General features: G+C 62.7%; 4 protein-coding genes across 7 annotated transcripts; 2 read left to right on the plus strand and 2 right to left on the minus strand.

The window, feature by feature from the left end:
- Positions 1–24: 24 nt before the first annotated feature.
- Positions 25–1542, minus strand: OXLD1 (oxidoreductase like domain containing 1). Its single transcript, XM_047832158.1, has 2 exons — positions 1427–1542; positions 25–618 (listed from the first exon to the last, which is right to left on the minus strand). Exons 1-2 carry the CDS (start codon positions 1484–1486, stop codon positions 199–201), a joined length of 480 nt encoding a protein of 159 aa, XP_047688114.1. The 5' UTR covers positions 1487–1542; the 3' UTR covers positions 25–198.
- A 144-nt stretch (positions 1543–1686) lies between these two features.
- CCDC137 (coiled-coil domain containing 137) lies at positions 1687–6705 on the plus strand. The gene is made up of 6 exons (XM_047832160.1): positions 1687–1844; positions 2206–2339; positions 3640–3862; positions 5120–5202; positions 5333–5412; positions 5583–6705. The coding sequence occupies exons 1-6, from the start codon at positions 1693–1695 to the stop codon at positions 5805–5807; spliced, it is 897 nt and encodes a 298-aa protein (XP_047688116.1). The 5' UTR covers positions 1687–1692; the 3' UTR covers positions 5808–6705.
- Positions 6706–8274: 1569 nt separating this feature from the next.
- On the minus strand, positions 8275–10618 carry ARL16 (ADP ribosylation factor like GTPase 16). Of its 3 annotated transcripts, XM_047832155.1 has the most exons (6): positions 10523–10618; positions 10309–10367; positions 9720–9833; positions 9361–9408; positions 9034–9149; positions 8275–8869 (listed from the first exon to the last, which is right to left on the minus strand). In XM_047832155.1, the coding sequence occupies exons 1-6, from the start codon at positions 10581–10583 to the stop codon at positions 8677–8679; spliced, it is 591 nt and encodes a 196-aa protein (XP_047688111.1). In that variant the 5' UTR covers positions 10584–10618; the 3' UTR covers positions 8275–8676. The 3 variants fall into 3 exon arrangements, with proteins under 3 accessions (XP_047688111.1, XP_047688112.1, XP_047688113.1); XM_047832156.1 differs by lacking the exon at positions 9361–9408 and having other exon boundaries at positions 10523–10617; XM_047832157.1 differs by lacking the exons at positions 9361–9408; positions 10523–10618 and having other exon boundaries at positions 10182–10463.
- A 142-nt stretch (positions 10619–10760) lies between these two features.
- Positions 10761–25210, plus strand: HGS (hepatocyte growth factor-regulated tyrosine kinase substrate). Of its 2 annotated transcripts, none has more exons than XM_047832152.1 (22): positions 10761–10917; positions 12382–12466; positions 12797–12872; positions 13267–13359; positions 15027–15150; positions 16408–16460; positions 16871–16939; positions 17644–17768; positions 18635–18713; positions 18849–18947; positions 19072–19173; positions 19779–19817; positions 19902–20045; positions 20138–20197; positions 20723–20933; positions 21302–21474; positions 21562–21702; positions 21797–21974; positions 23544–23677; positions 23752–23871; positions 24064–24153; positions 24539–25210. In XM_047832152.1, exons 1-22 carry the CDS (start codon positions 10881–10883, stop codon positions 24647–24649), a joined length of 2343 nt encoding a protein of 780 aa, XP_047688108.1. In that variant the 5' UTR covers positions 10761–10880; the 3' UTR covers positions 24650–25210. The 2 variants fall into 2 exon arrangements, with proteins under 2 accessions (XP_047688108.1, XP_047688109.1); XM_047832153.1 differs by having other exon boundaries at positions 15033–15150.
- Positions 25211–26237: the final 1027 nt, after the last annotated feature.

A 26237-nucleotide genomic window follows, 5' to 3' on the forward strand; every position in this document is an offset into this window, starting at 1 on the left:
AAACGACAACACGGAAGCCTCCGGTCTGAGCACCACAGAGAACTTATTTATTCCCAGATGAGGTCAATAAATAATTCTTCCTACTCCTGTCTGGCACCAGCCTCGTGAAGGGCTGTGAATGAAGCTCCGTGTTGCTTCCCGAGGAGGAAGGAGCTGCCAGGCCGGGGCCTGTCTGCGTGCGGGTGTGGGCAAGCCGGCTCAGCCTCCACTCCTCGCTCGGAGCTGGATCTCCATCCTGAGGAAGGCCTTGAGGTTCTCGTCAGCCACGTGTTCCTCCAGGGCGGCCAGGGCCCGCTCCCCGCCATCCTGGTAGTGCTGCAGCAGCGCGTCCGCATACTCCACCCACACGCACTTGGGGCAGCCACTCATGCAGCAATTTGTGGGGGGTTCGAGCCCGGGGGGCAGGGGAAATGGGGGTTCCAAGGGGCCCCCGCCAGGCAAGGAGGACTTGTGCTGCCTGGTGCCCTCCGCACTGGACTGAGAGCCCACCTCCACGTGGTCCTTCCCGAACTCTCCGTGGCCTTCCCGGGCTTGGACCCAGGCACAGTGCTGGTAAAGAGTGCTGCTGCCTCCAGGAAGCCTTCGGCACCAGCCCCAGCTGGAGAGTCGCCGTGGCCCCTAAGGAGACAGAGGCTGGTAAGGCCTTGCCTGCCCCCGGCTCCAGGGGAATTTCGGCCCCTGTCATTGGCAGGGGGCCCCAGGTGCTTCTCCACTCCCTCATTTCCCATGAGACCTTACACAAGTTACTTCACCTCTAGACTCAGTTTTCCCTCTGTAAAGTGGACATAAGGGCTGCTATAACACACAACTCATGAGAAATGCTGGTTTCGGGTACAGGCACTGGGTGCGCCCTCCAGCAGATGGTGGTGTGGGGGGTACCTTGGCACCTCCAGCTAAGAACGCTCTGCTCCTTTGGCAGAATGGGGGCGGGGCGGGAGCCTGTGAACTCCGGCCGCACAGCTGCTTCTCCCTCTCCAACCAGCGCAGCCTCGTCCCTGTCCTACCAGCCTGATTGCGGACACCGCCCCTTCATCCCTGTTTTCCCCCAGGTCATCCCCCAAAGGCTCCGAGGGCAGCCCTCCCGCTTCCTATCCGTTCTCCGGTCCCAGGGTCCCCTCCCCTCTCCACTGTGTCTGGGGCCCTCAGCACTGACAGACGCGGCCCTGACTCTATTTATCCATTTCCCTAACTCTTGCGAGGAGCATCAGCTCCTTGTTCACCGCAGCTTCCCCAAAGGGCTCGCACACAGCGGGCGCGCAAGGGACACTGCTGAGCGGGTGGGTCCAGCGCAGGGCGGTCCTTCCCGTGGAGCCAGGGCAGGCAGCCACGGTCCCCTGCAGGCGGGGAAGGCAGGACGTCTCCAGTCCCTGCCGGCCCCGGCCTCCCGAACGCGCCCAGCCCCGGCCCCCGACCCGCTGGTACTTGCCGGACGCCGGGCAGCGGCGGCCAGCGCCCGGCCTCCCCCCGCCAAGCTCCGGAGCGGCATCACACACGGCCCGACCCACGCACACGCGCGCCTCACCCCGCCCACCGAGGCGTGAGGGGCGGCCATTCTGGCCAATCCTGGCCCGCCAGGAAGCGGCACCGCCCCAATGGGCGCGGGTCTGAGCGCAGGAAGCGGAAGTGGCGGTCGTGGGGCGGGACTGTGCGGAAGGGCGGAAGTGGCTTCTTCCTGGAGCGCCCGGCGTGCAGATGGCGGGAGCCGGGCGTAGAGGGGCTGCTGCGGCGGGGACGGCGGGGCCTGGGGGTCCGGGGCGGCCGCAGGGGAGAAAGCAGCGGCCGCAGGGGAGAAAGCAGCAGCTGCCGGGGAAGCAGCGCTCGGCGCCGTGGCCCGGACCGCGCAGGTGGGTCTCTACCCGGCCCCCGCTGTGTCCGTGCCATGGGCGCGACGGGGGACCGGCCGGGTGAGGGAAGGCGTGAGGGTCTCCAGCGTGGAGGCACTAGCCACCTTCCGGGGTGCCGTGTTTGCCATCCTAGTGGAGGTCAGGGACGAGTCCTCCTGGGGCTGTGGGAGCGGCCCTCCGCCCCAGCGTCCTGCGAGAACGCAGCGCAGGGACGGTCTGCGGTGAGGATGCCTCCTTGCCTGGCACGCACCCCAGCAGCCAGGTGGCCTGCGAAATTCCCGTCCCAGGCCCGGCTTCAGTTTCTCTGATTCTGCTTATGCCGAGCTTAAGTCTCGTCTCACCCTCCTGTTCTCCCTCCCAGCAAAGAAAAAAAGAAAGTAAATTGCAAGCCCCAAAACCAGGACGAACAGGAAATCCCTTTCCGGCTCCGAGAGATTATGAGGAGCCGCCAGGAGATGAAAAATCCCATCAGTAACAAAAAGAGAAAGAAAGAAGGTAACGCGCAGGCCCATGCTGGGTGGTAATAAAGCTTTGTGTGTTTGAATCCACTTGCCGTGTTTCAGGCAGAAGAAATCTGCCAGGACCCAGTGGTTTGAGGGTGCAGGAACATGTGGGGGCACTAACCAAGGGCTGGTGTCACCAGGGCCAAAGAGGTGGCTGGCAGCAGGTGGTAGTGTGGTTTCAGATGAGGCTCCAGAACAACCCCAAGGGGCCTCCTGTGAGGATCGTGGATTCCCCTCCCAGAAGTAGTGGAGATCCATCAGAAGAGAGATCACTGTGTAACAACTGAGGGGGTGGACACGACAGGCCAGTGAAGCTCTTGCAAGTGAGAAATGGCAGTTTCTCGGATGGGAGTGCGGAAAGGATGGTGCAGCGAAGTGGATGTTTTCCGGAGGTTAAGGAGAGAATTGATCGGACCCCCCTGAGAAACTTACCTTTCCAACCCTCACCCAAGGCCAGGCTGGGCGCCCACCTGTCAGCCTCTGCCAGAAACAACACTCAGGGCGTTTGAGGGGGATGGAGTCCAGCATGTTCTGTGTATGTAAATGTTTTGCCAAATGTGAGATTGATTTTACAGCAGTGCTGTTCTAGAATTTCTCTGTAAACCTCCTGCTTTTCATTGGGGTTACGTGACTGCCAAAGAGAACGTGAGAGAGGCACGGAAGGGGAGAATTGGAGGAGGCGCGCTGGCCCCAGTGGCAGATGGCACACTTTGAACTGTGCCCTCCTGAGCTGGCCCTCGTTTTTGGTTATTTAAGAGCTGTACGCTCACGTACGCGGTAAATCAAGCAGTTCTGAGAGGTATGAGGCACGGCATAGCCTGACTCCCTGTCTCTGAATCCTGCTGTCACCCTTTGAGACAAAGCACCGTTCATCTTGCCAGATGCCTTCTCGAGAGAGAGGGTCTGCCTATTTTCACGTGTTAACGGCGGTAAAGCTATGCCTCCATCCCGTGCTTTGCTTACTGTCCTCGATTTGTGTGATAAAGTCTTCGCACGAACATAGGGTGCTCCCTCGAGCAGCCATGTTTTGATAGACGTTTAGGTTATTTCCTGTTCTGTTTTTCAGCCGAGCCGTGGTGGACGTCTTTAACATGGAGCGGTGGGCCATGGGGATCCCATCCGCAAGGGTGCCCGAGCTGGGCATCGTAAATCCTCTCTAGCTACTGTGGTTGGGCTGCTCCCACTGGGTCTGGTCTTCCTTCCCCGTGGCCTGGGGCAGAGGCACCAGCACGTGCAGCCAGCCTGGCACCGTCTCCCTCCTGCCCCTCACCCCACGCCCGCTTTGTCCTCAGCCCGGATGGCCTTCAGAAAGACATTGGAGAAGGAAGCAAGAGGAGTGGAGCCGGACATTGCTGTCCCCAAATTCAAGCAGAGGAAGTGGGAGTCTGACGGGGCCTACATCCGGCGTATGGAGCAGGAGGCCCAGCATGTGCTTTTTCTCAGCAAGAACCAGGTGGCCCGGCAGCCTGAGGTGCAGGTGGCTCCCAAGAAGGAGAAATCTGAGCGGAAGAAAGCGTGAGTGGGGGCGGGGTAGGGGCTGGGGTCCCACGACTGTCTCCTGCAGTGTCAGAATGGGGAGCGCAGTAAGAAGTGAAAAGCTGGTCAGTCGGTGAGTGTTCTCTCTACACCCGAGCCTCTTAACCTTGGGGTGCAGGGAGCCTCTAAACCCACGGAACTCTGAAGGCCTAGCTCTGTCTTTGCCTTTCTCTGGAAAAGCATCCAGGGGGCCCAAGAGCCAGATGAGGTCAAGGGCCGGCCGTCCTCCTGGCCAGTTGCAGTAGGGAGGTGGAGAAAAGACAAGGCCCCGTGCTCTCTCGGGAGGGCTTGCTGAACACCGGGGGACCATGCCGCCTCTGCCGGAGATCGGTACTACATGTGGGGTTCCCACGCAGCCCCGGGGTTCCCCTGCCTCTGGCTGGGAGATGCCACGTCATCTCTGAGCGCCTTCAGCTGTGCCATATGCGCAAGTTCTGTGACCTCTCTCAGCTCCCGTGTCCTGTCCGCAAAGTAGGGACACCAGCATCTCCAGGGGGGTTCAGGCGGCATCTGGGGCCAGGGGGAGCCCGCTGCCAGTTGCTGCTCCCCTGCCTCCCAGCCCTGGAGTCTGGGAAGGAAGCCATGTGCCACCTCCCTGGGCTTGGGGGCCGGAGCTGGGAGGTGGTTTTGACAAACAAGGGCTTTTCGAGATGTTTCTGCCATAGCTGCGGCTTTTGAGCCGCACCAGCCCGGGCTTCATCAGCAGTGCCCTCAGCACCTATGAGTTGGGGATGGTCTGCAGCCTCGTGGGGCTTCCCCGTCTGAGCACTCTTTGTGCTTGTAGTCGGGTCAGGTGACCAGAAGCCCATCACAGGAAACCTGTCCCACGTACCGTCTGGAGCCGCAGCGATGCCCCGGACACAGGGCCGCTTTGTGAGACCCTTTAGACACGGTCGCACAGCTGACACTCGGGGCCGGTCATTCTCTGGGGTGGGGGCACCATCCCCGGCCTCCACCTGAGGTGCCAGGAGCGCTCCCACCCGCTGTGACAACCCAGAACATCTCTGGATGTTGTCATACGTACCCCGGGGCACCGTCGCCCCCACTGAGAACCACTGACTTGGAACTCTGGGCGCCTGCCGTTCGGAGCCCTCTCTGGCGCACAGCTGTGGGGACACGGTGGCAGCTCACTGGGGTCCACTCTAGGGCACCCTCCCGGGCAGGGTGATCTCCACCTTCGGAATCCAGAGAAACGAGAGTTTAGGAATCTGAACAGCATCGTGCTTTCTTCCCCAGGTTCCAGAAACGGCGACTGGATAGAGTCCGGCAGAGAAGGGAGGAAAAGGCAGCAGAAAGGCTGGAGCAGGAGCTGCTCCGAGGTGGCTCTTCCTGAAGCGACTGCGTCGGCCTCGGGCCCCGCTGTCTTCCCGGGGTCAGCAGTGGGGGGTCAGCGGATGGGGCCGCGACTGTGTGGGCAGAGGCCTCACTTGTGCTCCTCTGCCCCTGCAGACACGGTGAAGTTTGGCGAGGTTGCCCTGCAGCCCCCAGAGCTGACCGCCCAGCCCAGGATGAGCAGGGGCGGGGGCCAGGTGAGCAGGGGCGGGGGGTGGCCCTGTGTGTCCCCCAGCGCTGCCGGGTCCACGGCTTACGGACGGAATGCTGTGTTCTCCCCGGGCGTCCAGCTGTCAGACCAACGTGGGCCCTTCCTCATCTCCTTCCTTCCCGAACCTGTGCCTCAACTTCTATCTCTGTTCTTTAGCCTGGGAAGAAATCGCTGATGCTGAGGATGCTTCTGAGCCCTGGTGGTGTGTCCCAGCCTCTGACCGCGTCGCTGGCCCGACAGCGGATCGTCGGGGAGGAGAGAGAGCGGGCTGTGCAGGCCTACCGGGCACTAAAGACACGGCAGCGGCAGGCGGCTCAGTCCCCACGGCCACCCCGTTCACCCCACCCCGCTTCCAGGAAGAAGGCAGAGACCTGTCTGTGACTGTGCGACCAGGGCCTCCACACCTGGGTCGGGGAGGACACGTGGATGGCCTGTACACAAGGGTCCTTTCCCTGGAGCACACTGGGACTCCCAGGCCCCCGTGTACTGGCTCTCGAGTGTAGAACAGGGCTCCAGGTCTCTGCTCTCTCGTTTTTTCCTCCCCGAAGAGGGCTCTTCTGTGCCTGACCGTCTGCTGGGCCATCTCCCAGAGGGCACTGTCCATCCCAAGTCCCCAGAGACAGACCAGCACCTGTTTGGGACACAGCCAGTGGGGCATCACGCACGGCTTTGTGCTGAACGCACAGGTCCAGCCTGAGACAACCCACGGTCACTTCGGGGAGGGCCAGTCCCGTAATCCTGTCCTTAAATGCCGACTAACTGTAGACACTGCAGACTTGGCCAGCCAAGCCGATAACTGGGGCCCCGTTGGGTTCAACGGCGCAGCACAGGTGGAAACACAGCCTAGGTGGGGGTGGGCTCAGCGCCTCGGCCACCTGGACCCTCTCCTGGTGCCTTGTCCCTGATGCCACACCTCCACGCGGAGTGGGTTTGAGGAGGTCTGTTCCTGGCGTCCCCAAGGACTCGGGGGAGAGAAGAGCAGGTGTGAAGCAGCTTGACGGCAAGGACAGGCCCCCGGCCCCACGACTTTCTTGTAGTTCGAAAGGCTGCGTGAGAATTCCTGCCGAAGGAGGGAGCCCCAGATGCTCCGAGGGTGCTCGGCTGTAGGACTGGGGGGGCGGGGGTTGAGCATTAAGGGGAGGAGTCCTGCTCACATCCCTGTGAAGGCACCTGGCTCCTCCCTCGGCCTCACCAGCTCAGGTGCCTCTGGCTGGCAGAGCTGGGCTGGGACGGCTCAGGAAGTGCTGGCGGTCTCCACCTTGGCCAGGGTGGCCCTGCACGACATGGGGCGGGGGGGGGGGGGGGGCGGGGGGTTCTGTGGGACCCTTTTTTGCCCTAAGTTTGTATCCCTTACAACATTTATTTTCAAATCCAGAAACTTTACATCGAAGCTGTATTTGAGATCAGAGCTATTACCTTCTCAGGAACGTGTTTCTGTGTGGCAGGGCCCGTCCCCTGCATGGGGTGGGGCAGGGGTGCTGGCTGCCATTACTGTAGGCAGGGGTCCCGCCCAGAGCGCAGCAGGTAGGCAGGGGCGGGACCAGGGGTGAACACAGTCCCTGAGAAACACCCACGTCCCTGGGCTCCTCGCCAAGCATGGCACAAAAGCAGGAAGGTAGAAATGGGTTGTGGTGGGAGGAAATTTGCCTTTCAAAACCGAGTTCACGTGTCCGCTTTGCTCAGGCCTGTCAGTCACCCCCAAACTCACCAACTCGGCCCATGGCTTTGCCGTGAGAGATTACCAGGCCCATATCTCAGAGATGGACCCTGAGCCGGGGGTCGCCCTCAGAGACAGAACAAAGTGCATGTCCCCTGAGCGCACGGAGCTCTCTGAAGGTGGGAGGTGTGAGGAAAGCCCATTCACCCCGGATGTCAGGTTGTCCGTGACATCCACCAGGACTCGCCCACGGGATGGAGACCACCGCGTCTACAGCCGCACAGTGGGACCCCTGGAGCAGTGGTGCCCTTGCCAGAGAGGAGGGGGTTTGTCGCTTCCACAGGGTGGGGGTCGGGGAGAGACTCAAGCCCAAATTACCCCGCGGTCTATGCAAGAGCCTTTCTGAGGCATCACTTGCAACCCCCGAGCGAACACCCCAGCAGAGCGGCCAACAGGAAACCGTGTGTGGGAGGAGGCCCTGGGCCTGGTGCCCTGCACGCAGGAAGCGAGACAACTGATGCCTGGCATTCTTTCGTGGTCCAGCCAGCCCCTGCTGCCAGCTGAGATGGAGAAAGCCGTTTGTCGGAAACTCAACCACGCCCAGGAGTAGAGGCTTCTTGGCCAACTGCAGTGGGCTGGACGGCGGCCCTAAAGAGGTCTCCCTGCGGCCGGAACATGCAAGCGTCCCCTTACTTCAGAAAAGGGCCTTTGCACACGTAATTGTGGACCTCAAGAGATCATCCTGGATTTAGGGTGGCTTCTAAATCCAGTAACGGGTGTCCCCATAGGGAGCAGCAGCCGTGGGAAGACAGGCAGGGACCCTAGTTCCGTGTGTGACAAGCCAGGTCACGGGAAGAAGTACAGCAGCCGCTAGAAGCCAGGAGAGCGGCAAGGAACGCACTCTCCCCTCAGAGCCTCCAGCCCTGCTGACGTCGATCTCAGCTTTGGCCTCCAGAACTGTCAGCACAAATTTTTGTTTTAAGCCACCAGGTTTGGGCTAATTTGTTACGGAGGCTCTAGGACACGAATACACCAGTAGGTGTCCCCCCCCCCCCCCCCACGTGAGCCCCCTCAGCTGAGCACAGCACCCCCTGTGCTCTAGCAGGGCCGCTCCCACTTGCACCGACCCGCGGGAGCCCCGTGCCCTCCTCGGGGCGACGTACGTTTGCGGAACGAATGGAGACACTACTCTTGTCCTGACTCCAGGCTCGGTTCTTCCTAAGATGACGGCCTCACACAACGGAGGCCACACTGTCGGCATGTGGGAAACTCCACAGGTATGGCTTTGTGCCACAGTCCCCAGAGCAAGTCTGGTCCCAGGCGGTGCAAACACCGTCAGGAAAGTAGAGCTGCTTTCCCAGTGGGTGGGAAGCACATCCCAGGATGGCGGCAGGACACGCAGCCGCCTGCAAGCCTGTCCTCCTCTCCCAGCCCTGGGGACGATCTTTTCGTTCAGAGGCCAGTTACCCATCACCGCCACTCAGGACAGGAGCCCATCTCCTAGGCTCACGTCGGGTTGTCCTGTCCCTGATGAGAACAGATCGCCAGAGGCCAAGCGGTGCGGTTCTCTGCCTCCTCCCCAGAGCCGGCTGGTCACGGTTCTCCTCCTGGCAGTCGCCTGTCAGTTCTGTGGGTGTCCTGGAGCCAGCGCAGCACCTCCGATAAGCCGGTGCCCTTCTGGGCGCTGATTTCGGCCGTGGTGATGTTCTGCTTGGCACAGGCAATGATGTCTGGGAGCCTGATCAACGACTTCATCTCGTCTACGGTCATGTAACAGGGCAGATCGCTAGGGCAAAAGAAGCACCCCGTCACGGCGGGCTGCCACAAGTGCATCCCAAACCCCACGGTACCCCCCACCCCCCAAGCCACGAGCCACCGTCCCGGCTCCACTCCAAGGGAGCTCCTCCCAGGACTCGCGGCCGTGCTCTCCTCCAGGAAGACAGACCGTACATCTTATTGAAGAGAATCAAGACGGATGCTTCTGCGAGTTGTTCTGCGGAAAGGAGGCCCAGGAGTTGCACACAGGACGCGGACAGCTGAGTGGGGTTAGCGGCGTCCATCATGAACTGGGGAGGAAGAAAACAGAGATGGGACCACCCCGTGATGGAGACAGTCCTTCCCAAATCCCCTCCCTGGGGCAGCAAGACCTGGCTCAGGAAGAGCAAAAGGACTTTTAAACAAAGGATGTGGGGGGACAGCAGAAGTTAGGGGAAATGACTTTCACGAGAGCGACCTGATGTCATTTGCTTTCACCTACGTGGAAGTCCCTCTACTCACGTGGTCATCGGTTCTCCCAGGAAGGGTCCTGGAATCTGGGGCACAGGCCTTGCCAGGATGGGACAAGCCCAAGAAATGTGAGATTCAAACACAAACATAAAAACACACCCAGAGGATCAAGGCAGAGAGCAAGCGCCAGTTACTGGCAGAGAACAAACGCTCCAGCAAACCTTGCATGAGCTTTTATGCCCGCTCTGAAGCAGAAGCATTTAGGGATCAAGCTATTGGGAAAAGGAAGCAACTCGAAGTTCCATCATGTTTCCTTGCCTTCGCGTAATTGCTCAGGAACCCAAACTTCAGCCTACGCAGAGTGAGGTCCAGCACCAGACAACGCTTAAGTGCAAAGGATTACGACCTACCAGGAGAGAGTGGCAATTTCCAAAGTAGCTGGACCAGATGGGGCCCATACACCCCCCCAGCTCCCGGATGGTAATCTTTCTCTGGACGACGATGTCAGTAAGGTTGGTGCCCACCTGTGGAAAAACTCGAGATGCACAAAGGACACGAGCACTTTCCCATTGGGAACTCCTGGCTAGCAGCTCTCTACACTGTGATCCAAACCCCAAAACGTCCCTTGTCAAGGGCTTAGCCCCTAAACACAGTCCTAGGTAAGGAAAACTAAATTGAGTTCCAACGCCCTAACCCTCAGAGCTGACTGTGGCCGCAGCACCCACACCCATCGGGGGATTCTCCCTCCGAGGCGACCAGAAAAAGCAGTCTCAAGAGTGGTGAGGGGCGGGCGGCTCTGGGCCCCTGTCCCGCACCCACCTCCCCTGCAGCTGTGTCCCAGGAGGCAGTCTCCTTCCCAAGACACCCCTCACCTCCTGAGGGTTGGGTTTAACACAGGGACCGGCCGGACTCCAGCATCCGCTTAAAACAGCCCAAAGCACTTTGCAAACCGCGAAGGGTACCCCCTTCTCGTAGCCCCGCGAGAGGGCGGGTGCCTACCGTGGGGCGCGTCGGGGGAGCATCGCCAAGGTCGCCCTTCCCATCCCCGGAGCTCAGCTGTGCGCGCGGTCAAGGATCCCCAGAGCCAGGCAGGGAAGGCGGGCGGCAGCCGGACCCCGCCCGGGGAAACCCCCCCGTCCCGGCGCCCCCAGCCCCGCCCCCCGGGAGCACCCCGCCCCCCACCCCCGGGCCCTCGCCCGACGCGGAAGGATAGTCTGCAGCCTTTTCACCAACAGCGTTTTCCCGACACCCGAGGCTCCCAGGAGTAGACACATCGCGTCCCCCGACTCCACCCGGCACCCGTAGCCCGCGCAAGTCCCGCCCTCCACCCCGCTTTCATTGGATAGGCCTCACGTCCAAGTTCTTCATTGGCTCGCGGCGCTCACGACCTGGTGCAGCCCAATCGGCGCACAGCCTCTGGGGCGAGCCGAAAAGCCCGCCTCCTCGCCGCTCGCGGCCCGGCCGGCGCCGCGCGCGTGCGCGCGCCCGGGGAAAAGGCGGAAGCGGAAGTCGGGGGCGCGCCGGTTCGCAGCGGGGAGCGCAGCGGCGTCGGGTCGGGGTCCTGGGGCGCCATGGGGCGCGGCAGCGGCACCTTCGAGCGTCTCCTAGGTAACGTGGCCCCCGCCCCCCGCGGCTCGGCCCGCGTCCTGGGAGCTGAGCCGGGAGGCGGCCGCCGAGCCCCCGGGGTGGGTGGGCGCGCCCGCGCTTTGGGGACCGGGCAGTCCCGGGTGCTGGGCGCGGGCTCCGACCCGAGTAGATGAGGGTCCGCGGAGGAGACCGGGCCCGCGCCCGCGGCGACTGCGCCCGGGGCTCTGCTCCTGGGCCGGGAGCGGGGCGGTCCCGGGGAAACAAGCATCTGACTGAGCGGGCCACAAGTCCTGAGTCACGGAAACGGGTGACCTGGTCACATAGACCCGCTCCCCCCAAAAAAACCTAGGTTGCATGGGGTTTGAGGGTGCCCCAAACATTGGGCTCCAAACGGTGGAACCAGTAGTGTCTTCACTGGGACCTGCCACGCTCTTATGAGCGCTGCTTCCCTGGGGAACCAGGCCGGCGCTGTCTGTCCCCACTGGGCTCCCGGAAGGCCGCGGTGGTTTAGGAAGGCGGGTTTTCTGTTTGCCGGAGGTGGAGCTGATCCTTTGGGAGCCTCCTGGAGGTCACGAGTTTTAGCAAAGAAAATGAATGTTTAGGGACGTGTCCTCTTCTGCCCCCAGTGAGACTGCGTTGCGTGGGCTCTGTTTGGGGCCAGTGCTCCCTGTGCTCCGGTGGTCAGTCTGAGCCTGTCACGCTTTCCCCTTGAATACGGTTTTGGAGAAGACCTCAGATGAGGCACCTTCCTTGTTCTGAGCACACGCAGCTGAGCGGTGGCTCAGCCCCCCAGAGATCAACCCCGACGTTACTGCCAGACCAGTACTGCGAGTGGGTGCACCTTGTTAGATCACCTGTGTGTCCCCGGGAGGAGAGCCAGCAGGGCTGGAGGACAGAGCATGTGTGTCTCCCTGAGGCAACTGTGATGTGGAGAGTGTGGAGGTGTCATTCGGAGAGTATTTCTTCCGGGTCAGTCCTGTCCTCATCCCACGAAACACTTGGCATCTTCTCCAGCCTCGCCCTTGCTGGGATCTCATCAGCTAGGCTAAACTTGGGGGAGAACCAGGGACTCTGCGGGATGAGGTGGCCGAGTGTAGTGTTGAACTCTGCCTGGCTCTGCCCCAGCGAGCCGTGTGACCTCACTTCTCGGCTTCCTTGTTTTTGTCGGTAAAGAGGATGGAAACAGGACCTTGCTGGCGAGGCTGTGTGAGAATTCAGCATTTGCATAAAGCCTTTGGAACGGCATTTGGCCCACAAGCGCGTAACCGGTGCTCCGTATCATTATTTTTTAAGCGGTTTGTCCTTTCTCTGAGAAGGACAGCGCTGTCATTATCAGGTGGCAAGAGGATTTTCACGTGCCTTTCCATTCAGTCCAAATGTTTTAAATGGGAAGGAGACGGTCTCTCCTCCCTCTTGTGGAGCTCTGGGGCCACCTAGGGCATCAGACGAATGCCGAGCCCCAGTAATGATGCGTTTTTGCTTTAGACAAAGCTACCAGCCAGCTTCTGCTGGAGACCGACTGGGAATCCATCCTCCAGATCTGTGACCTCATCCGCCAGGGGGACACACAGTAAGTGAGGCGGGCCTGTGCCGCCCAGAAGCGAGGGGGCGGCACCATGGCGCGCTCGGGGTTGCTTGGTGCCCTCTGATGCGCCAAGATCCGGCAGTGGCCTGCCCTCATGGGAGCAGGTCCCGAGGTGGAGAAGTGAATGGTCTCCACACTGGGAGTTTTGGGATCTGGGGACAACGAAAGGGCTTTCTCTGTATAGTCTGGAGGCGTGTGATTCCCTTACCGTGTGCTTGGGGGTTTTGAGGACCAGAGGGCGGGTGGGCTCTCTTCACGTTAGCTTCTGAGGTGGTTCGTTTTTCTATTTCTTTTACCAACGTCCTTTTCTTTCAGAGCAAAATACGCAGTGAGTTCTATCAAAAAGAAAGTCAACGACAAGAATCCCCACGTGGCCTTGTATGCCCTCGAGGTAACTAGCCCCGCCCCCCCCCCCCCCCAACCCAGCGCTCTGGCCACCTCAAGAGTCCCCACCCCAGTGTCCGTGTCAGGAAGGCAGAGACGAGTTGAGTCTGGGGCCTTGCCCACCTGCCTGGGGAACGAGGGAGATACGAGCGACCTGATAGAGGTCATGCCTCCGCTCTCCCACCTGCAGCCGGCTGACTTAGGGGCCAGAGATGGACTCTAGTCTCTGTCCCTGGTAGTAAAAAGTGGAATCAGAAGGGGCGCACGTAGCAGCGGTTGCTGCCCGACCCAGAGCTGCCACGTGGGTCCCTCGACAGGCTGGCTTGCCCGAGGGGCCTGTCCAAGAGGGGCGTCCCACCCTGACCAGTGACTTGGCCCGTCCCCTTCCTCGGGTCCCGCAGGTCATGGAGTCTGTGGTGAAGAACTGTGGCCAGACGGTCCACGATGAGGTGGCCAACAAGCAGACTATGGAGGAGCTGAAGGAGCTGTTGAAGGTGGGCTCTTGGAAGGGACAGACGGTTCTAGACTGTGGGGAGTGCAGTGGCCCCGAGGCCGGGCTCTTCTGGGTCTTTGCCGGCACCTGGGGCAGAGCAGTGCCGGGCGGAGCAGAGGACAGGAAGGTGAGCACCTCAGCCTCAGGAATCTCAGCTGGGTGAGGTCGGGGCGTCACCAGAAGTGAACCAGGCTGCTGCGTCTGGGGACACAGAGGAGACCCTGCCGTTCCTAGGGGAAAGGCTTCCCAGGGGCTGGGCTCAGAGCCTCACTGGGTGGTGGGGAAGGAGCTGTGTGTGCGTGAGTAGCTGTGGGCAGGGTGTGCGGGTGGAGGCCTGCGGGGAGCCCCGAAGCGTGGGCGGGGGGGGGTGGGCGCTGTCCCACACGCAGAGCCAGGATTCTGAGCAGGGAGGCACGTGAGTCTGACGTGTTCGTGGAGGGAGAGCTGGGGGAGACGGCATACCGGGGACACCTTGGGGAGTGGGTTTCACACTCTCTGTTCTTAGGGGAGGGACCGGTCCTCCAGAGTCCCTAGAGAGAGTGTCCTGCACGGGCCACCGCCCAGCTGCAGGGATTGTGATGTGGGTGGTGACAACATGAGGTTGGGTGATACAGAGCAGGTGGTGCGACCATTCTTTGAGGTGAAAGGGCATCTCGCAGGGGTGAGGCCACCTGGAGGCGGCCAAGGAGCCCAGCCTCATATACCGGCTCTGTCACCACTGGTGGGCGGGGCCGCCGCTTCCCGGCCCGGGTGGGCACCCGTGGGCTCACGTGGCCAAGAGCCCATGTGGGGCCTGAGGTGGGCTCCGACTGGTGACCCAGGCAATCCTTAGGGTGGCCTGGCTACAAGGTCAGAAGGGCTAGCCCTGCCCCTCGTGCTATCGTGGCCACGTCCCATGTGCCACATGTGGCTTGAGCCTGTTAACCCCGTTTTGTAGAGGGAGGTAACCGTAAGAAAGAGAGCTCCACTCAACTGGATGCAGGTTACGGGAAAGAACCGGAGGCCTCGTGTGTGAGTCTAGTTGGCATCTCCAGGAAGCAGCTTACTCGCCCTGCTGTCTTCCTGAGCGTCCCTGAGAGAGCTCTGGAGATGTGACTGGCCGTGCTGGAACCTGGTGGAAATGGCGGCTGTGCACGCGGGGAGGTTCCTGGAGCGGCCGGCCCCCACCCACACAGGCTGGCTGTGACCAGAGGAGAGGCAGCCGGCCGCGTGTCCGTGGACTCAACGCAGTCCTGCCCACCTCTGCCTGTTATGGCCTGGCATTTGCTGGAGCCACAGGGGGTTACAGACTGAGGGGCCTCTGGGCTTGGTTAGGGCGCCTTGGGGTAGGGCAAGAGGAGGCAGGGTAGTGGATCTGGGGAGCTGGGCTTCAGGGAGGCCCCAGCTTTTTCTAGGGGACTGAGGACAAGTTCGGTCCTGTGTGGGTAGATGGCTGTGATGGGCTTGTCCTCGGGGCCGGGCTTCACGGAGGAGCATCGGGCCTGGGGAGTGGGTCCGTGCGTGGCCCCTGTGTCCCACGCAGGCCCCCCCCACACACACACACCCCTGCCGGCCCGTGCGCTCAGAGTGGCGCGGTCTCCCTGCCACATCCTCGCAAGGCATCTCTCTGCTGTTCCCATTTCTCACGGCCCTCCTCGTTCTCTGTTCTCCTTTCTCCTTTCTCTGCAGAGGCAGGTGGAGGTAAATGTCCGAAACAAGATTCTGTATCTGATCCAGGCCTGGGCGCATGCTTTCCGGAATGAGCCCAAGTACAAGGTGGTCCAGGACACGTACCAGATCATGAAGGTGGAAGGTGAGCTGGGCGGGGTCTGTCAGGTCCCAGGCTCGGGACACAGCCTCTAGGAGCTGAGGGGCCGCTCTGCACCAGGCCATCCCAAGGAAGGCTGTGTGCACCGTGTGCGGGGCAGGGGACGGCATCGTGCTGCGCGATCGGTGGCGGGAGCGTGAGGTGGTATCGCCGTGGGGGAACCCGACACCCCCTGGGTGAGGCAGATGACACACGAGCGAAGGGTTAGTGAAGGAGCCAATTCCCGAGCGTCAGGTCCTAGGAAGGAAGTAAAGCCTGGGAACCCTGCCTCTAAACCCTGGTGCTGGTTTAGCCCGAGGGCTGGAGAGCGCCTGGGGAGCAGGCAGCTCGCACACCAGACCTGAACACTAGAACGGGCAGTGAGAAGGGCCGGGCCCTGGAATCCCACAGAGGGTTCCGTTCCAAGGCCCTGGAGCCACGGCGGGCTGGTGCGAAGGCATGGGAGGTGCCAGCCCGCAGGAGAGCTCAGGCAGAGCTGGTCCCAGGAGGGCTTTAAGCTGGGCCGTGACAGCTGAGGTTCCTCCCCGCCGCCACAGTGGCCGTGCCGAGCTGGTGGGGTCTGGCAAGGGCTGGGCCACCATGGCTGAGCGGGTGTGTCCCCACCGGTGCAGAGTCCTCCGGCCCTGAAAATGAGGCCTGGGGCAGGGGCAGGGTCTGGTGGCTACGGGTGGGTAGGAACCTGTGGAGAACCTGTGACAAGGGTCCTGCCCGTGTTGGTGAGTTGGCCTCAGGCCCGCAGTCCCTGGACCTCAGACCTGGGATGGTGGGTATATGCTCACGTTCACTTTGCTGAGGAGAGCATCTGAAGCTCGAATTCTCGAGGGATCTGCGTCTCAGAAAAGCTCGGGAACTGGTTTTAAGAATCCTGAGAGGTACAGGGGGCTGGAGCGTGGGGCCAGGAGCCAGATGGGAGGTCCAGGGAGGATCCGTGAGGCCCTGGTGTGGTGGGAGTGCGGCCAGGCTCCATGCCACAGCCCCGGAATGGAGCGGCCGTGGGGAGCCACCCCGGGTACCGGGCAGGCCCACTTGTGCACCCAGGCGCACTCACCTGGTGCCGGGTCGCTGCTCTCTGCTCCCAGGGGCTCTAGGCCTCCTTTTGTAGGTCTGTTTGGGGAGGCGGAGGCCAAGAGTTAGAACGTGGCTCCTAAAGGTCTCGGGGCAGACGGGGTGAGGACAGGTGAGGCGGTCAGGGTCTCGCGTGCCAGGGTAGCACCGGCGGTGACCGCGGGCTCTTTTCTCCAGGACACGTGTTCCCGGAGTTTAAGGAGAGCGATGCCATGTTTGCTGCAGAGAGGGTGAGTTCACCGGTGGGCAGATGCTGGGCATCTGGGAGTTAGGCTGCTTTGAGGGAGCCGAAGGGAAGCCCGGGGGGCCCGGCTTGTTGGGAACCTTGGTGGGGGAGCTGCCGTCTCCACGAGAACGTGCCGCTGGGTCTCGTCAGGCTGGGGTCGGAAGGTCGTTCGAGGTGCCTGTGGCTGGCGGGCTCGCGTAGTTAAGACCCGCCGTTGTGTCGCTGCGGCCCGCAGGGAGCCTGGCTGCCACGTGCTTAGAGCGGACAGGGTGTCCTGGAGTGGCCTCCCTCCTCGCGTCTGCGGACTTGGCCCCCAGCCCCTGCGCTCTCTGGGGTCTTCCCCCATTTGTGGGGAGCGGGCATGTCGGCAGGGAAGGCGGGGGCCGCGTGACCCTGACTCTGCCTGTCCCCCAGGCCCCCGATTGGGTGGATGCCGAAGAGTGCCACCGCTGCCGGGTGCAGTTCGGGGTGGTGACCCGCAAGGTGAGCGTGCCCCCCGGGGCAGCCCCCAGACCACCCGCTGTTGCCGTGAGGCCGCTGCACCCACTCGAGGTCCTTTCCCTCTTGGCTGTGACCTCGTGGTGCGGGGGGAGGGGGGGGGGCAAGTCCACCCCCAGCCGTGCGGTCATCATGGTCACCGAGGGGTCCTGAGTCTGATCGCCTGTGCTGTCGGAGGAAGCTTGGGCGAGGCTGCGGCCCCCAGGGGACAAGAATGCCGTGGGCTTGGGGCCGCGGGAGGCTCGGGCGTGTGTTTCCCGGGCCTGCTGTGCCCTTAGCTGCACCTCACGGCCGACAGCCTGTGCGCTCCAGCCCCCCGGCTGCAGCCTCCCTTCCTGTTGAGGCACAGATGGCAATGGTGCAGGCTGGGGCCGGGGGGGGGGGGGGGTCTCAGCTGACGCCCCGGATCTACTGTCCCGCAAGTACTCATCCCCGAGCACAACTCGTGCGTGGGTTTTTTTAATTGGACTTCTTCTCCCACAACGGTGGCTGCAGTCGGGAGCCTGGAAGCGTGCTGCTTCCCGAGGGTCTTTGTGGCCACTCAGGCCTGCCTTCTGCCCGCTCTTGGCCCAGCTCCCACCCGGGGAGGCCCGGCCGGGGGCACTCAGCAGCAGGCGGAGGTGGGCAGGGTGGGCGCGAGAGGGCAGCGGCCCGGCGGCGGGCCGCGCCCTGACCCGCCCCATTCACAGCACCACTGCCGGGCATGCGGCCAGATCTTCTGCGGCAAGTGCTCCTCTAAGTCCTCCACCATCCCCAAGTTCGGCATCGAGAAGGAGGTGCGCGTGTGCGAGCCCTGCTACGAGCAGCTGAACAAGTGAGTCCCCGCCGGCTGCCCCGAGGGCCTCGTGTGCTCCGGGTCCTGGCTGTCCAGGAGGGGGGCTGGCACGCACCCAGGCTCTCAGACCTGCCAGCCGGGTGCTAGGGTTTGTGTGCTTCTTAACTTTTTAGCTTGGACGTAAAACTTAGGGAAAAGACGCAGGGGTGGTAAGCAGACGCCATATGGTGTGGCCTCCTCCCGGCTCCCTCAGTGTTGAGGCCGCCACGTTGGCATAATTGCACGGTCCCCCTTCCCCACCCACCTGCATGTTCACGCACACCGTGTCCGTTCTGGATCTCTGCGAGCGAGCCGTGGGTAGCCCCCCGCCCCCCTGTACCCCAAGCCCCGTGTGTTTCCCTAGAAGTGCGCGCTCTCCTGGGAGCACAGCACAGTTGTCACACCGGGCCACGTGACATCAGCGCGGGGCCAACACCTACTTTGCGCTCCCATTCTGGTTCCACTGCGTCCCTGTCAGGCCCATCCAGGTCCGTGGCACATGACAGGTGGCCGTCCCACCTCCTTGGCTGCCTTAGAGTCTGGTTCTGTGCTCCTGGTTCCGTCCCGGGAGTGAGGCTTCGTCCCTCTCGGTGCGGCCCGTCTGGAGGCCCGTGCTGTCCATCCTCCGGCGTCTGCAGGCCGCTCCCCTGAAAACTTCCTTTCCCATGTGTGAACCTCATTTTCAGGAGAGGGGGCTGGGGCTTAGGCCGGTGACTTGCCCAGGGTCCCGCATCCCAGAGGCGACAGCTGGTTTGAGGGACCGGCTTTTCTCTAGAGCATGGCCTGTGGCACTTCTGTTGTCGTTCTGTGGGGATGCTGGGGGCTGGGGTGAGGTGCTCGGCCACCCAACGTTCTCTCGCCTCCAGGAAAGCAGAAGGAAAGGCGTCGTCCACAGCGGAGCTGCCCCCAGAGTACCTGACCAGCCCCCTGTCCCAGCAGTCCCAGGTACTCCTGGCCCCGGGCCCCTCTCACCGGCCTGTCTGTCCCCAGCTGCCCCCAGAGTACCTGACCAGCCCCCTGTCCCAGCAGTCCCAGGTACTCCTGGCCCCGGGCCCCGCTCACCGGCCTGTCTGTCCCCAGCTGCCCCCCAAGCGGGACGAGACGGCCCTGCAAGAGGAGGAGGAGTTGCAGCTGGCCCTGGCCCTGTCTCAGTCAGAGGCTGAGGAGAAGGAGAGGATGGTGAGCCGAGGGAGGCTCCCCCGGTCCGGGGGCACGGGGGGAGAACGTCCCTAGACGTTTGGGGAGGGCCGAGGAGTGTGGAGGCTTAGTCCGCCTGCGCCCTGACGCTTCCCTGCTCCTGCAGAGACAGAAGTCTGCCTACGCCGCTGCCACGTACCCCAAGGCAGAACCCGCGCCCGTGGCCTCGTCGGCGCCCCCTGCCAGCAGCCTGTACTCCTCGCCAGTGGTGAGCCCGTCCCAGGCCGGGCCGCGGTTCTGTGCCAGGGGGTGGGGAGGCAGGCCGGAGGGCTGCCCCAGAAAAGACGGCGCCTGATGGGGTGGGTGAAGGTCGAGGTCCGGGCTGGCCCTCCCCGGCCTTCCTGCCCCTGGCCAGGGGTCCCCTGTGAGGGGAGAGGACATGGGAAGGCTGGAGGCATTCCCCCCCCCCCCCGCCCCCACCCCGAGCAAGAGCAGATGGGTGAACCCTGGGGTCAAAAGGGGTCTGTCTTTTTCTGGCTTTAGCTCCCTCTGTAAATAGGGGGTGGGTGGCAGGTGGGGCGGAAGATTTAGGAAGTCATCGTGGGCTCTGCGGGGCTGCACGAGCAGGGGGGCCAGCTGGCCAAGGGCCTAAGGAGACCCTGCACCTGCCATTGGGACGTTACAGTGTGGTTTCTGGGAAGTGGCGTGGGGGTACCACACCCAGAGCCCTGGGGGCCCCTCGGACAGACTGGCCGGTGCTCAGTGCCCACTGTCACGGCTGTGGCATCCCAGCATCCTGAGCGATGGCCTGGGAGGAGCTGGGTGAGTGTTCGAGCCTGTGGGTCACTGCTGATCTGGTCTGTATCTCCCCAGACCTCGTCGGCGCCTCTGGCTGAGGACATCGACCCTGAGGTGAGGGGGCGAGGGTGCCTCTGCGCGTGGTGCTTTCCCCTGCAGCTCCCTGGCCCTCGGGAGTGACCTCTGTTGCCCATGCAGCTTGCCCGGTACCTCAACCGGAACTACTGGGAGAAGAAGCAGGAGGAGTCCCGGAAGAGCCCCACGCCGTCTGCCCCCGCGCCCCTGACGGAGCCGGCTGCCCCGCCCGCGGAGGGGCACACAGTCCCTGCCAGTGCGCTGGAGGTGGGCTGCTCTCGGCACTCCAGGCCCACGGTCCTGGGGGGGCGGTGCCTGGGATAGGCCGGACACCCCTCTCACCCTCTGGCCTCTTCCAGACGCCCCTCCCGGAGACAGACTCTCAGCCCGTGGCCCCCTCCAGCGGCCCCTTTGGCGAGGTAAGCCGTGGCCCCCTCTGAGGGCCCCGTTACGGGCACTACTCCTGGTGGGGCCAGGGCCCTGCCCACAGTGACCTCCTGGAGGCGAGCTGTTCCAGCCGGGAACTCCATGGAGCCCCTGCGCACCAGCTGGCTCTTGGCCACCTGCTGCCTGGCGTGGATCAGAATATTGTAGGGCAGCCCAGAACCACCCGGATGAATCTTTGTTTGCCCTGTCCTGGGACTTGGGGGCTCTGTGGCCCATTGACTAAGAGACCAGGGCCTCTTCAAGGGAATCAGGCCACCTTGAAGGGTGCTGAGCCAGGCCGTCCAAGCTCGGCCAGCTCCGTCCTGGCCGACACGGAGCCCAGTGCGGGAGGCGCTCCTGGGGCTCCTTGGGGCTCAGCGGCACCATTGGGAGGATCGAGTCAGATGCACAGCAGGGTCGGAGCGTAGCGCCTGGAGTGGCGGGTCCTGTCTGGGGGCCCTGGAGGGCACGGGGTGGGGCGGGGACGCTCAGCAAGGTCCCACGTGTGTCCCGAGCAGCAATTCCAGAACGGGGAGTCGGAGGAGAGCCACGCGCAGTTTCTGAAGGCCCTGCAGAACGCCGTCACCACCTTCGTCAACCGCATGAAGAGCAACCACGTGCGCGGCCGCAGCATCACCAACGACTCGGCCGTGCTGTCCCTGTTCCAGTCCATCAACAGCATGCACCCCCAGCTGCTGGAACTGCTCAACCAGCTGGACGAGCGCAGGCGTAGGTGCCGCGGCGCACGGGGCACCTTCCGTGGCGGCCTCGCTGCGCCCCTCGGGGCAGTGCCGGCCGGGTCGCCGTGGGCGCGGCAAAGGTTTTTAGGGTGGGGGCGGGGCCGGGCCACGGGCAACTCGGGGAAGTGCCCCCAGCGGTGGGAAGTACCCCGCTGAGCATAGGGCAGTCCGCTCAAGGAGGAATCCCACCCCCGGCCCTGCCCCTGAGAAGCCCACACCCCGGCCGTGCCCTGTCGCCAAGCCCTTGGCTGGGCAGAGGCAGGCCCGGTGGCCACTGTCCAGAGTGGGAGCCCAGCCCCGGGCGGCCAGCGCTTCCCACCCACTCCAAGGGCTCCCGGCTCCGCCCTCTCCCCACAGTATACTACGAGGGGCTGCAGGACAAGCTGGCGCAGATCCGCGATGCCCGGGGGGCCCTCAGCGCCCTGCGGGAAGAGCACCGGGAAAAGCTTCGCCGCGCAGCTGAGGAAGCCGAGCGCCAGCGCCAGATACAGCTGGCCCAGAAGCTGGAGATCATGCGGCAGAAAAAGCAGGTGCGGCGGTCGGCCCTGCGGCGGGGGGGAGGGGGAGGGGGGCGCCCAGGCTGCGGGCAGCCCTGACCCCTGCCTCGTGGCCCGCAGGAATACCTGGAGGTGCAGCGGCAGCTGGCCATCCAGCGCCTGCAGGAGCAGGAGAAGGAGCGCCAGATGCGCCTGGAGCAGCAGAAGCAGACCATCCAGATGCGGGCCCAGATGCCCGCCTTCTCCCTGCCCTACGCCCAGGCACGCACCCCCCGCTGGGCCCACCCCTGGCCGGGGACGCCCACGACCAAGTACTGCCCTGACCGCCCTGACCGTCGTCTCTCTCTGTCTGCAGCTCCAGGCCATGCCCGCGGCCGGGGGCGTGCTCTACCAGCCCTCCGGCCCAACCAGCTTCCCAGGCACCTTCAGCCCAGCAGGCTCGGTGGAGGGCTCCCCCATGCACACCGTGTACATGAGCCAGCCGGCGCCCACCGCCGGCAGCCCCTACCCCGGCATGCCTGGGGCCGGAGCAGGTAACAGGGCGGGCACCTCCGATGAGCCCCAGACCGCCAGCTGGTCCTTCTTCGTTCTGGAGTAATTTTGGATTTACAGGAAAGTGAAAACAGCACCGAGAGCTTTCCAGGTTTTCCCCACGTTAACGTGTCGTTACGTTTGCGCTCTCTTTTCATTTGGGCACGTGTGCACTCTCCTGAACCTCTTAGAGTAAGGGGCAGGCACGATGCCCTTTGCTCCTCGTGGTCTCGGCATGCGTGTCCTAAAACCAGGTCACTCCCTCACGGCCTGGGCACGGATGCCCTAGGAGCCCCTGAGGCCATGGCGTGACGTCCTCCGCAGCCGGGTTCAGCTCTCACACGTCCCTTTGCGCCAGTAGGAACCCCACGGTTGTTGTCTTTACTGGTTCTGTTTCTTTTTATGCCTAACCTAGAATGTTCCTACTCTGTGTGTTTCATGACACGGACTTCTCAAAGAGCCCTGGCCCATGTCTTGCAGACCACCCCTCAGTGGGTTTTGTCCGGTCTCGGTCAGCGTGACGGCCCGTGGCTGTGTTTGGGCCAGTCATCAGGGGGGCTACAGTGTTCAGCAGGAAGGCACAGCCGGCCGCTGGCCACGTGGTGCGTGGGCCGTCTGTTGGGTGTCCTCCCTGGAGGGAACGGTTTTCCCGTAACCAGCAAGACCCTGGCGAGGAGATAAGACACCTACATCCTTGTTCTTCTGCAGGTTTTAGCTCGTGGTTTTAATGTTTTTTGCTAGTTTTGTCTGAGTTTACCATAACATTTGCCAAACGGTGACTTTATCTCGTTCCTCCCGTTGATCAGAGGTCTGTTCAAAATAAGGCACTTTTTCTTCTCTCCTGTTTACTTTTTCATCAGGCAGACCCATTTTATTCAAATTTCACAGTGTGTTTGGACGCTCAGATGGTCACAGGGTTTCCTGTGGCCCCAGGAAACCCCTTCGGCTGCTCCATTTCCTGAAATGTAGCTCCCGTCCAGCGAGCCCCTGGTCCTGATAGCGGAGGCTCTTTGGCAACCCGGGCCCAGGTGCGCTCAGCGCAGGGGACTGCCGGGACGTGTAGACGCACACGCGCGGCTTATCTTCCGGCAGGCAAAGCTTCAGTGATACCGCACGGGGCTCCCTCCCCTTCCCACGCCTCTCACTCCTGCCTCTCGTCCACTCCACGTGTGCTGTTTTGTCCGTTCCTGGGATACACACAAAGTGGCTCCGGGAACGCCAGCCCGAGCCACTGGGGACAGGCGCTTGCTGACAGGTTCGCTAGGTCTGTGGTCCTCTCTCGGCCGAGGACGCAGGGTCCAGACGCTGAGTTTCCGAAGGCCCGAGGGCTCATTTTCACCAATTTCCCGTGTCCTCCTGTCACTGTCAGTACAGTTTGGTTCATCTCTTCTGATTTCGTTCTGTTTTAGAACTCCTCTCCTATTCTCGTTGATTTCGTTGCTTTTCTTTTTGGGAGAACGTGAAACACGAACTCGCTCCCAAAAGTCACGACAAAAAGGGAGACTCCAGAAGTGCTGCCCCTCCCCGCCCCCCACCCTGCAGGACAGCCAGCTTGCTCCTCTCCCCTGCAGATCCCGGCATGGTGAGCGCCTACATGTACCCGGCAGGAGCCGCCGGCGCGCAGGCGGCCCCCCAGGGCCCGGCCGGACCCACCGCCAGCCCAGCCTACTCCTCCTATCAGCCCACCCCCACGCAGGGCTATCAGGTAGGCAGGTGGGGCCGCTCCCTCTCCCGGGGGAGGACCCCAGCCTTTGTCCCATCATGCCCTTCCCTCCACAGAACGTGGCCTCCCAGGCCCCACAGAGCCTCCCGGCCATCTCCCAGCCTCCACAGTCCGGTGCCATGGGTTACATGGGGAGCCAGTCGGTGTCCATGGGCTACCAGCCGTACAGCATGCAGGTGAGAGACTGTGAGGCGTCCACACGGAAAAGACGCCAGGGGAGCACTGGGCAGGGCAGGCCATCCTGCTCAACACCCCTTCCCCACCGTTAGGGTCTCCCAGCTGGTGGGCGTTTGATTTTTCAGGTCAGAAACGCCCCCCCTTTATTGTCGGCAGGACTCCTTAACGTGAGTTTCGCTTCATTTCCACAGAACCTCATGAACACCCTTCCCAGCCAGGACACACCGATGCCGCCCCCACAGCAGCCCTACATCTCAGGGCAGCAACCCATGTACCAGCAGGTGAGCCTCTCCCAAGGCTGCCGGCGAGGCTCAGGACGCTGAGGGTGGTGGGGCTGCCCTGGGGAGGACAGACAGTGCAGGCCAGGACTGGTTCTCGGCAGCGAGGACATCAACACACACCGCACGCCCACCACAGCACCCACAGATATCCAGGCTACGCACGTTTCCTTAAAAGTTCGAGGCCAAGTCAGCTCAACTCCACAGACGTTGGTCGGGAACGCGTGGGGTCTCTGCTGGGGCAGGAAGGGAACCGGAACCGGCCGCACGCTGGGAGGAGGGAGTGGGGCGGGGCCTCACTGGGGCTGAGACCAGGGCAGAGCATTCTGTAGGACAGCCAGTAGAGGGTGGGAAGGCGGGGCCAATGGTTCCTGTGTGTCCCCTCCAGATGGCGCCCTCAGGGGGACCCCCCCAGCAGCCGCCCCCCGTGGCCCAGCAGCCGCCGGCACAGGGCCCTCCGGCACAGGGCAGCGAAGCCCAGCTCATCTCCTTTGACTGATCCCCAGCTGGGAGCTGGCCATCCAGAACAACACTACGGTTCTCTGAAACCCCTGCCTCCGTCTCTAACTAGCATCGTCCTGCCTTGCTCTCCTCTTACCGTCCTGTAGTGTCCCTGCTACAGGCAGGGGGTGGCCCTTCCCCCTGGCCCCTTCCCCCTTTCTGTCCTCTTCTGCTGACTCCTCGTGCTCCAGGCCCTACCCTCGTCCCCATCTCCCTGAGTTGGGTCTCTGACCTCTTTCCCCAGGGCCAAGCCTCAGAGGGTGGGAGGGAAGGACCTTCTCTGAGAGGGAGCCCCTAGCCCAGTGTGTCAGGTCCTGTGAGGGCTGCTGGAGTGGGGCCCTTCTGTCCCGTGCAGCCTGTGCCCTCCCATCTGCACCGTGAGCCTGTGCAGCCTGTGGTCTGACTAGTGTGCGTGCCCCCCAGCGGTCAGCAGGCACTCCCGGCCCTCACGGGAAGGTGGGGGTTCGTCGCCAGCTTCTCTGCTTTTGAGCTGCCATCTCATCCAGTGCCCCGAGTAGACGGAATGGAACACTGAAAATAAAACGTCTTTCAACAAGTATTGGAGTGTCTGTTCAGAAAGAAGGTGGTAGGCAGCCGGCCCAGGTCTGGGCAGGGGCGTGTGGGCACGTGTTCGTAGGCCAGCCTGTCCTCCAAGCCTGGCACAGCTCCACAGGCAGTTGCCAGGGGTGGATACTCTCTGGCAGCAGCTACAGATCTGCTCCCGCCCTGAAAACTGGGCGCCATTGAGCTGTGCCCTTGGGGACCCAGCAGCAGCCCTCTCCACCCTGCTCTGCTCTGCCCAGACTCCTCCAAGACTTGCAAAGCCCAAGGATCTGGTCTGATTCTACACCAGTTGTAGTCTGGAAGAAAATATTTTAAGAATGTAAACTCACAGCCCTTTGCGTCTAGAGTTCAAAACATTTCACACCTTAAATACCAAGTCTCTTAGATGACCCGGCATTAGCTCTTCTGAGAAAGAATGGACTAGTTTAATAGGCAGAGAGGTGATCTGAGTGCAGGTCAAAAGCAGGGCCAGGAGAGCAAGAGGTGGAGGCAGAGGACGGCTCTGCTTTCGTGATCTAAAGTGTGGTTCCATGCCTGGCTCTTGGAAAATGAGCTGGAAGAGGAGAGACCCAAGGCCCTCAGGGCAGGTGTTGGCTGAGCGGGGTGGAGCTAGAAGTCTAGGCAGAAGAGCAGGTGCGGAATGTCTGGGAGCTGGCTGGAAAGGCAGCTGGAGACAGAGCCAGGTGTATGGCTAGCCCTCCCGTCCAGGGCTCCATCCCTCGACCCTTCAGAGCTCAATCACAACCCTTGGCAACGCTGTAAGGGGAGAGCCCCCAACTCAGCTGCCGAGGCGCTCCCGAGGCTACGGGAACCGCGCGGGCGGGAAAGGCAATCCTTCAGGAGGAGGAGGAAACCAAGGAAAAGACTGCCCAGAGGGCAGCGGGGGCTCCCCGCACTAGGTGGCTCCTGGCTGCGGGCAGCCAAGGCCCCCAGCACGGACCTGCGGAGAAAGGACACCTGGGATCCCCGTGCCCGCCCCGCGGCGGCGGAAATTCGTTGTCAGCCGCCGCGAGGCTTCCCCA

This window comes from Prionailurus viverrinus, chromosome E1 (assembly GCF_022837055.1).
Source record: "Prionailurus viverrinus isolate Anna chromosome E1, UM_Priviv_1.0, whole genome shotgun sequence".
NCBI classification, from domain to species: Eukaryota; Metazoa; Chordata; class Mammalia; order Carnivora; family Felidae; genus Prionailurus; species Prionailurus viverrinus.